Source organism: Galeopterus variegatus, unplaced genomic scaffold (assembly GCF_000696425.1).
Source record: "Galeopterus variegatus unplaced genomic scaffold, G_variegatus-3.0.2 Scaffold1825, whole genome shotgun sequence".
Lineage (NCBI taxonomy): Eukaryota > Metazoa > Chordata > Mammalia > Dermoptera > Cynocephalidae > Galeopterus > Galeopterus variegatus.
The window spans coordinates 120,621-130,725 of record NW_007727936.1 but is presented as its reverse complement, the minus strand read 5'-3'; the positions used below and the strand labels follow the sequence as shown (position 1 = coordinate 130,725).

The 10,105-nt window shown below is 55.6% G+C and overlaps 1 protein-coding gene across 1 annotated transcript; it reads left to right on the top strand.

Moving 5' to 3' along the window:
* Positions 1 to 1,128: 1,128 nt before the first annotated feature.
* RAB40C (RAB40C, member RAS oncogene family) lies at positions 1,129 to 9,735 on the top strand. The gene is made up of 6 exons (XM_008579190.1): positions 1,129 to 1,231; positions 1,334 to 1,394; positions 2,010 to 2,070; positions 6,147 to 6,224; positions 6,546 to 6,768; positions 7,821 to 9,735. The coding sequence occupies exons 1-6, from the start codon at positions 1,129 to 1,131 to the stop codon at positions 8,099 to 8,101; spliced, it is 807 nt and encodes a 268-aa protein (XP_008577412.1). The 3' UTR covers positions 8,102 to 9,735.
* The last annotated feature ends 370 nt before the right edge of the window (positions 9,736 to 10,105 follow it).

Genomic DNA, 10,105 nt, shown 5'->3' with positions numbered 1-10,105 from the left:
ATTTTTTCATCAGGTTGTGGGTTTTTTTGTTGTTGAGTTGGAGTTCTTTATAAATTCTGGATATCAGTTTCTAATGAGATACGTGATTTGCAAAAAAAAAATTTTCCATTCTGTGGGTTGCATTTTTCACTCTGCTGATAGTGTCCTTTGATGCATGAGAACCAGGTTTTGATGTGCATTTAGAAGTAGGCCAGGCAGAAGGATCGCCCTGGCAGAAGCACTGATGCCTGAAGGAGGGCGCTGCCTGCAAAGAGGCCTCATGGTTGGCTCGCAGTGATGGATCACACACAGGGACAGACACACAGAGGCACAGACACACACACATGGACACACAGAGACAGAGAGACACAAACACACAGAGACAGAGAGACACACACAGACACATACACAGAGTCACAGACACACACACATGGACACACAGAGACACACAGACTCAGGCACAGACACACAGAGACATGCACATGTACACAGACAAAGAGACATAGACATACACACACATTGACATGCGCTCTCTGTGTGAAAGCAACATCTGTGTTTTAAAGAATGCCCATTTCCAGCCCCTTTGGAGTGAGTGTTACAAAAAGGCAAGAAACTGATTGTACTTTTAAGGCTGAGCAGGTGGGGACCGGTCTAAAGGTGTCCTGTAAACCAGTTTAAAATGTTGCATGTAAGGTAAGTGTCCAACACTGTCTGCTCTTACCAATTTTGTCTTGGACTGATCTTTTCCCATAAAAGTGTGAAAAAATTAAAAACTAAAAGGTAAGGCAAGCATAGACTCTCTGGAGAGCTCTCCAGAGAAACAGCATTTTAGAAATGACTTTACCCGTAATAATTTTCCAGGCATGCTCCAATTGTCAGTACCTGGGGGCTACCCAAGAACTCAGGAATGCATTAGCCTTTGAGAGTCCAACTTCAAGAGAAACATGAAGTAGGTCAGAGTGTAGACCAGTGGCCATCCTTTGGGTATACCAGACCCGGCTCCTGCACGGCCTCCCTTGGCTGGAGTGCTTCTAGCAAGAAGCCAGCACTTTGCACCCAGAACCAGCACTGGTGGAGGCCCTGTTCTGGGCAGGAGCTGTCTGTGGAGAGGGAGGTGTGGCCCAAGGCCCTGACCCTGTGCCATGCCCCATGGCCCACCCTGTGGAAGTGGGAAAGCGTGGTTTGCTGGGCTGGAGCCACAAGAATGTGACAGCCAGGGCAGAGAGGGCCCCTGCCCAGTGGCTCACGGCGGGTGAGTGGGAGAAGCTGTTTCTCCACGTGGCTGCGTAGACTCAGCGGGCTCTGTCTCTCCCATAGTCGCCCTGAGCCGCTAAGCCACTCTGCTTCCTTGCAGGGATTGACTACAAGACGACCACCATCCTGCTGGATGGACGGCGGGTCAAGCTGGAGCTCTGGTGAGTGGGGCCACAGCACTCCAGAGTCATTGGAAGGTCCTAAAGAGGCAGGAAGGGTCCTACTGACATTGCACGTGCACTGACCACTTGTTTATTTTCTGTTGTTTTGGGGCCTGGCTGGTACGGGGATCTGAGGAATAGCCATTTAAAACAGATGTGTTTGTAGACACAGAATCAATTTTGCTCTGTAGAGCTCAGCTCCCCTTTTTTCCATAAAGGTCTGTTCCCACAGTGGCAGTGGCCCCTCTACCTCACCTTCTACTGTGCTCCCCATTAAGGAGCATTTCCCAGAACTTGAAAGTCAAAACAAATTCCCACAGGTTTGGAGTGTTCCAGCCCAGCAGGGTGGTCTCCTGGGGCTCCCAGGCCTATATGGGGGACTCGCTGGCTCCACCAGATGGACAGAACCAGCACCTCTGCCTGCCCAGCCCTGTGTCAGCAGCGCTGGCCTGAATGATTTGTGCCCATCTGGGACCTGTTCTTGCCTCACTGGACGTCTGGGGGGAGCTGTGGAACAGGAGAGGGCAGGCAGCGAGCCTCTCCCGTGGGTCACGGTGCATGCTGGAGGGCCCTACGGGCCGAAGCCCCTCCTAACCCCCTCCCCACGTGTTTCAGGGACACATCGGGCCAGGGCAGGTTCTGTACCATCTTCCGGTCCTACTCCAGGGGTGCCCAGGTAAGCCCAGCAACACTCTTTGCTGCTGTTTTTCAAATGGATGATTCTCCTGATTCTTTCTGAACGTGAGTTGCTACTCTGTCAAACTCCCTAGGAACTTTATTCTTTTCTAAGGATATTCTGACATTGGAATGTCACGTTTCCCCTAACAGCCTGTCCTTGTTTGGGGAGGACGTGTCTTCCTGTGGCCCTTCCAAGCTTGGGAGTCCCACTCCCCGGCCCCAGCATGTCTGCTGTTGCCGTTCTAGCAACCCCCGAGCGGTGCCGTGGGAGGGACTCTGAGCCCCGCACAGGCGCTACAGTGGCTTCCCCGTGCTGTTGAAACGTGTCTCCTCCCCTGATTCACTAGAATCTTAGGGTGGCTTTCTCATGTCTGCCCAGGACTCTCACAGGCTGCGTTACAAGGCTGGTGGGGATACGGGATCATGAGTGAGGACCCTTCTGTGCAGACTGGAGGTGTTGAAGATGGGCTCTGTGCCAGGGGCTGCAGCAGGTCCTCTGGGGAGGGGCAGGGCATCAGCAATGAGCAAGACATGGGGGCTCATCCCAGGGACTTCCCGTGGAAGAGCGCCCAGAAGGGGTGCCCGCATCTGAAGTAAACCAGGAGGCTGTGCTGAAATAATGGGGAACAGGTCACAGGGGGTAATTTCTGTTCAGCTGCAGGAACATCACCACACAGGCTCCACATTTGCCAGACTAAGTTTTTTGGAAATCAAACTCTCTGTTAGCATTTCTGTATTCTCTACAAAGCAGCTAGCACAATCACTAGGTTTTTTTTGTTTTGCTTTAATTCCGGAAGTTCTTAGTTATGACTCCTTGGCTGAGAGGAGCTAGTTGCAGACCCTGAGTGCACATCTTGGGCGTGGGTAGGGGGTGCCCAGCGCATCCTGGCAGGCTTGCCCCTGGGAGAAGCATCGAGCCACAAAGCAGGGCCTCTGGCCATGCTGACTACCATCTGCTTGGCTCTGGGGGCTGGCCCTGTCCTGCGTCATCTAGCCTGGTGAGCAGCAGGTGGTTCCCAGAGTCAGCGCAGACCCCAGCTTTGCCACAGCGTTTCTCCAAGTGGGCCCTGATTATACACAAAGCAGCAGGACCATCTTTCCTAGTCAAGTTTTGTCCCTCTCCCACCCTCCCTTAAGATCGGAGAGGCCATGCAGGTCCCTCAGGGCCTGGGTCTTGCAGACAGTACCAACAACGGCCCCTGGCCACCCTGGCTGTTGTCCTGTCACACTTATTGTCCTGTCTTGTGGGTCCCTTTACATTCTATTAAGGAGCCAAAGGTTGGACTTCCTAGACCCCGTGGGCTGTGTCACGTTTTCTGTTGCTGAGGCTGAGTTGACCACTTGTCGGGGAGTGCACAGGTCATCCTGGTGCAGGTCCCCAGGGCTTGGTGTGTGGAGGGTGGGGGCAGGTGTGGCCAGATCTGCAGTGGGTGGCTGTGCCCACAAGAGGTGCTACCTGTTTAGCTGAGGGTTTGGGGCCAGGTAGACTAGCACCAGGGAGGGGTGGTCCGGTGCTGCGTCTCCCTCGAGGTAGAGGGCTGCTTTGTTTACACAAGAAGGGGTTTTATATGGAAAATGGTATGGGACACACACAATTGAACAAGAGCTGATTAGGGTGCCAGTGCGCCACAGCCCCCTGACCCCAGGACAGTGTAGCAGTAGCTCCCTATTTTCAAAGGTCAGCTGTCCTGTTCATGGTTAACCCCACATAGTTTTCCCTGGCAAATCCATGGTCATTGTGGTCCCTGCTGTCTGCAGTCTGACCAAGTGCTGGGTTTGTCTCTGTGTCCTTCCGCCCTGTCTCCTCCACTCACAACTCAACAGACTTGGGTGGTCCCAAAAAGGGCATCGATTGGGGCCGGCCCGTGGCTCACTCGGTAGAGTGCGGTGCTGATAACACCAAGGCCACGGGTTCGGATCCCATATAGGGATGGCCGGTTTGCTCACTTCGGAGAGCGTGGTGCTGACGACACCAAGTCAAGGGTTAAGATCCCCTTACCGGTTATCTTTAAAAAAAAAAAAGGCATCGATGGGCAGAGCTGTGAGTTGTGGCTGGGTGGAGCCTGAGCCAGCCTAGCCCAGGAGATGGCTCTGCTCACTTGCTTTAGTTATTAAACATTTCATGAATAGTGGCATTTGCTACAGAAAATATAGGTCCATGTACACAAAAAAATAAGAATTACCCACTATTTATCTAGCCTTTTAATATTTTTTTAATGCATGTCTACATAAATTTTTTCTATGTAACGTGTTGTATGTTTATTTTATTTATTTTTTTTAAAGATGACAGGTAAGGGGATCTTAACCCTTGACTTGGTGTTGTTAGTACCACACTCTCCGAAGTGAGCCAACCGGCCATCCCTATATGGGATCTGAACCCGTGGCCTTGGTGTTATCAGCACCACAGCCTCCCATGAGCCACGGGCCGGCCATTATCTTTTTATTTTTTAAAAAATCAGACCGTACATAGTGGTTAGGACCTGTAGCTCTCATCTCACAGTCTACCGTGCATCTTCTTGTGATCATAAATTATACTTCTAAAGTATTCTTCTGTTATGTTTATTATCTACTATCTCCGTGGTATGATGTACCTCCCAGGACTGGACATTTACTTTGTTTGTAGTTTTTTATAAACAATGCAGTGATGAGCCTCCTGTGGGGTCAGTCTTTCCACACATCCTCCATTATTTCTTAGAAGTTGGATTACCCCATTGGAGGGCACGCTGTGTTGTGACGCCAAAAGGTGGCACTGTCCCCGTAGTCACCCCCCAGCAGCAGAGGAGAAGGTGTCACCCTGTGCCCAGTGGGAGGACGAACGCTGGCAGTCCGCACTTGGTCTTTCTCGCTGTGTTTCATCCACCCAGCGTGCTCTGGCCGTTAGGCTCAGCTGGTCTGTGCCTTCTCGGTGCTGCCTGCCTTGGCCTTGGAGGGCTTCCCTCCAGGCTGCAGAAGCTCCTCCCAGCTGCTGCCCTGTCCAAAGAGCAGGCACCCCAGGGATGAGGGTCTCACGTAATCTGGACCTTTGTCTTGACAGGGCCTGGGGGCTGCACGTATCTTCCAGAAACCACAGGACATTTAAGAGGAAAGAAAGCTTTAAGACCCCTGATTCTGAGGTGGATAGTGGCTAGTGAGGTAGGCTCTGAGACCCCTCCTTCAGTCTTAGCGCACTCTCCCTTTGCCCACTTAGCAATGCCTCTGCAAGTGACAATTTTGTGGAATGGGGAGTGGTGTGCGTCCTGGCCCCTTGCGTGGGATCTGATTTCTGAGCTGCCTTCAGAGTAGAATTGTATGCTGTGGGGCAGTGGGCAACATCACGTCTACCCCTTCTGCGGCTGTGTGGTGAGCGGTATGTTCCCTGTGCCACTTGCTGGAGGGCCCATGACAGGGCCCCTGTTGGGATATTTAGGGCAGAAGGAAACAGCCCAGAGCTGAGCTCTGACTAATTGGTCTCTGAGGGATGTGGCAGGAAAGACCCTGTAGCAAACCCTGCTCTGCCCAGCTGGGGGAGCCTTCACAAAACTACTGCTGGAGTGACTGACATCCTGCTCTGCAGGTTTGGGCTGGAAAACCCAGAAATGCCTCCACTCAGCTCTGCCCCGGGTGCCCCCAGGGTGGAGTTCACAAGGAACTCACTGCAGAACTCTTGGCTCCTGCAGGCCCGGTACCCTCCTCTGCCTGCCCAGGAAGCTTCTGCAAGGCCCCATGGCACCTGCATCACAGACCTGGGCACGTGTGGCTCAGCCCCTTGATTTTTGAGTGATTACAGTATAATTCTTATGCTGTGCTTGGAGAAAAGAAGTTGAAAAAATGTGAGCTCTTTCCCACTGAGTCCTCCAGGGGAGGAAGGGGACAGCAGCATTTATGAATCCCAGTGGCAGTTGCCGTCCACAGGGAAGGCTCCTGCCAAGGCAAACAGGGCTATGCCGAACTCTGTGAAGTGCACTGCCCATTTGCCATTGTGTTGAGCCACCTGTGAAACCTGAAGGTGCCAAAGTGCCAGAGACTCCTTCCACACACAGGTCCCCCCTTGGCCTGGGCTGGCATTCATAGATGACTCCTGCATCTCCATTGTAGGGCATCCTCCTGGTGTACGACATTACTAACCGCTGGTCCTTTGACGGCATTGACCGGTGGATCAAGGAGATCGACGAGGTAGGTGTGGGTCTGTGACACCCCCTCCCAGGGGCGAGGCCTTGGGTGCCTTGCTGCCCCTCCTGTGACCTGGCTCTGTGTCCTCTCTCACACTGTGCCCACAGCCTGTGCCTCGGCGTACTGACCACTGTGGCCACTCAACAGCCGGGATTGGGGGGCAGGGTGGCCCATGCTTCATGGGTTCTGAGTCGGGCTCTGCCTTTCAGCCCGGCCCCCACCCCATCAAAGGTTCCAGACAGTTGAGAGCCTGCCTGCTGTGGGTGGTGGTGGGTGGTGTCCTGTGTTCGTGCCTCTGCTGAGTTCTGTACCCCCCTCCCCAAGCATGCACCTGGGGTCCCCCGGATCCTGGTTGGGAACCGGCTGCACCTAGCCTTCAAGCGGCAGGTCCCTACGGAGCAGGCCCGCGCCTATGCAGAGAAGAATGGCATGACCTTCTTCGAGGTCAGCCCTCTGTGCAACTTCAATGTCGTCGAGTCCTTCACTGAGCTGTCGCGCATCGTGCTCATGCGGCATGGCATGGAGAAGATCTGGAGGCCCAATCGAGGTGTGGTGCAGGCGGGGAGGGGGCCTGCCATCCCTGTTCTCCACGCCAGGGCTGCCCTGATCATGTGGAGACTGGTGGGGGTCGGGTGGCAGTAAAACCACATGTGTGAGGGTCAGGCGAGTCCCTGGAGATGGTGCAGTGCCCCAGTGCTGGAAGTGAGTGCAGAGGCCTCTGGGTGGCCCCAGAAGTCATCCCGCTGCCCCAGGCCCCCACACTGCAACAGGCAGCAGGTGTCTTCTCACCCTCACAGTACTCAGCCAAGGGAGGAGGCTCTGCATGCGCCTTGTTGGGGCCCAGATGGTTGGGGTGGATGGTGTCTGTGCTGCTTCCACTGTTCGGGGATGGGCTTGCTGCTAGGGCTCTCCTGGCCTGTGCCTGCAGCTTAGCATGTTCTGTGTGCCGTGCATGGTGCCTAGGCCTAATCAGGAACCCCCAACAATGGCTTCACTCTCAGCAAGACAGTACTGTGGACTCTGTTGCTTCCCAACAGGACTGCCCACAGAGGACAGCACATCATGTCATCCTCCTTCTTAAGATATAGCCACAGGGGAGGGGGACGTCTAAAGCCCCCTACCAAGGAGGATCACTGCACCCATGCTGTGCGGATTGCTGCCAGTTATGGTCAGGCCAGATTGAGTTGAAATCCAGCCAGAGCTGTAGGAGAGGCTGCCAGGTGACTGGGCTTGAAGAGCTAGTCAGCATACCCTGTGCACCCCAGGAAGTTCCTGGGGTTGCCAGAAACTTCACTCCTACCCCCGAGCTGGGAAGAGCTGGTCTGTGGAAGCGCTGTGCCCAGCTCTAGGAGAGAAGGCAGGTGGAGGTAGTGCCCGGTGCACGCCCCCGTCAGCAGGCAACTGCAGCTTTAGGTCCCTGAGAAGCCCTGTCCCCCTGTCCCAGGGAAACCACCAGGAGTGTGAGACATTTCCAGGCAGTTGTCATGGTCATGTGGTAGTCAGAGGGCCACTTGCCCCCAGTGTCTCCCTGCCCCTCCCCCCACCCCCATGGTCTGCCCCCACAGCCTGTCTGAGCCCTCTGTCTCCCCACCCCCCCAGTGTTCAGCTTGCAGGATCTTTGCTGCCGCGCCATTGTCTCCTGCACACCCGTGCACCTCATTGACAAGCTCCCGCTGCCGGTCACCATCAAGAGCCACCTCAAGTCCTTCTCGATGGCCAATGGCATGAACGCAGTTATGATGCACGGTCGCTCCTACTCCCTGGCCAGTGGGGCTGGGGGCAGCGGCAGCAAGGGCAATAGCCTCAAGAGGTCCAAGTCCATCCGTCCTCCCCAGAGCCCGCCTCAGAACTGCTCGCGGAGCAACTGCAAGATCTCCTAGCAGGGGCAGGCTGGGTGCCACCGCGTCCAGATGCTCTGGGAGGGCTTGCTGGGGACGCCCAGGACATGCGGGGGAGACTGTCCATGAAGCCCTGCCTGAGAAGCATCGGGCTTCCCTCTGCCTGTGTTGCGTGGAGGGCAGGAGTGTGCAGGAGGCCTCACTTGTGGGCAGTGGAGGAGCTGCTGCACGCTACGTGAATCTTGGTCTGAAACAAACCTGGACTCCAGGGTTGCCTGGACTCGCTGGGAGGGAGCCTGGCTCACCTTTGTTATTTATATTGAGGACATGAGGACGTTTTACCCATTTTGTACATTTTTAAAGGGTCATCAGGGAAGCCTGGATGCAGCCATGTGGTGAGCTCACCTCTTCACTGCCACATGGCTGTGGGGATGCACTTGGGACATCTGAGGAGGGGGGGATTTGAGGCGATGATGGGAAAGGATCTACTGGAATCCTCCTCTGAACTCACGAACACTTGGAGGGGGCAGGAGGCACGTGGGCAGGCACACACCTTCTGGGAGCTCCTGGCAGCAGGCAGGGGTGTGGCTCCTGCCATCATGCTCTGGATGCCATTCCTGTGTGCCTGGAAGCCACTCTGGTGTCACTACAGGGGTCCCTGCCCTGCCCAGACCTTCCTGCTGTTTGACACCTTCAGTGAGGTTTACTGCATAGCGTCTAATTAGAAGATGCAAAGCCATTTGTCAACTATAAATACTTGGTGGGGCCACCACCTGCTCACCTCCTGTGGCTCTGGACCCCGGGCACTCGCTTCGGCCTCCTGTCCTCGGCAGCTTCTGTTCACTGGCCTCGGACGTGCCCCTCAGCTGCTGCCCGCCTGTTGTTGCTCTTCTGCCCTGCGAGGCCACACGGCCACCAGAACCACTCTGACCTGTGTCTTGGTGATGCTGCGTGGAACAGGGCCTCATCCATGCTGTGGGCACAGTGTGGACGCTGTGGGCACAGTGTGGACGCTGAGTTCCTCCTGAGGACCCTCCGGCCCTTGTGCTGGAGGCCCAGGCACAATAGGGCTATTCACCTATCTCCTTTTGAAGCCATTGACTGTCCCTCCACAGGGCCCTGGGCAGCGGCTCCACAGGTGCCGTCCTCTGTGACTGCTCCCCCCCACCTGCCCCACCTAGCCTGCGAATTCAGTCACACTGGTGCTCAACTCTACCTCCTGCCCTTGGCTCCAGCCCAGCAGCGGCCAGCATGCAGCAGGAACCCTCCCTGGGCCTGGGACCTCCCCTCCACGGAGACTGCACAGTGATGCCATCAGAGGTGGACCTGTGGAGGGCATGGCCCGGGCACCAGTGGACACACAGCCATGCAGCCTGCTGTTCTGGAAGGGCAAAGGCCCACATGAGTTGCTGAATGAACAAGGGAGCCTGGGCTAGGCAGCTCCAAGGGACCCTGCCTGGAGGCCGGGCCACCTCTCAGCACCACCTGCCTGTTGCTGCCCACGGGGCCCCTTTGTCTGGAATTATGAACAAAATCACACAGACTTTGTCTTGAGGCCCCGGGTGGTCCTGCACTCTCAGTATCAACACTACCCTCACTGCTGTCTGGCACACCTGCCAGTCCTGGTTCTCTGAGCTGTGTCATTTCTTTGTACAGTAAACGTGATTCAGCTGTGACCCTGTGCCTTGGTTTCTGTGCATCAGTCTCTGGTCTTATGTGTCAGAGTGGGGGTGGGCCTGCCACGAGGGCCCAGCGCTGCTCTGTGCCACCAGACTGGCCCTGGCCTTTGCTGGCCTCTCCATCCCCTACAGCTGACCTCATGGACCTGCAGCAGCCACTGGACTCACCTCCCAGTCACGGGGCCGCACTGTGCTGGAATGGCTGGGCTGTGTTTTGGATGGGGCCCACCTCCTCATGCCGAGCCCTTGCTCACAGCCCCCAGCAGCAGACAACCCGGGGGGACTGTCCCCCACAACTTTCCTAGCGTCAAGGACCCCCAAGAGCCAAGCCTGGAGTTGAACCTTCTTGGTGGGAAAGCCATCTATC

Coding starts and splice junctions, on each gene's coding strand:
- RAB40C (XM_008579190.1), top strand. CDS start 1,129: ATGGCCCACCCTGTGGAAGTGGGAAAGCGTGGTTTGCTGGGCTGGAGC. Junction 1,232..1,333: donor TGCCCAGTGGCTCACGGCGG/GTGAGTGGGAGA, acceptor GCTTCCTTGCAG/GGATTGACTACAAGACGACC. Junction 6,769..7,820: donor GATCTGGAGGCCCAATCGAG/GTGTGGTGCAGG, acceptor CCACCCCCCCAG/TGTTCAGCTTGCAGGATCTT.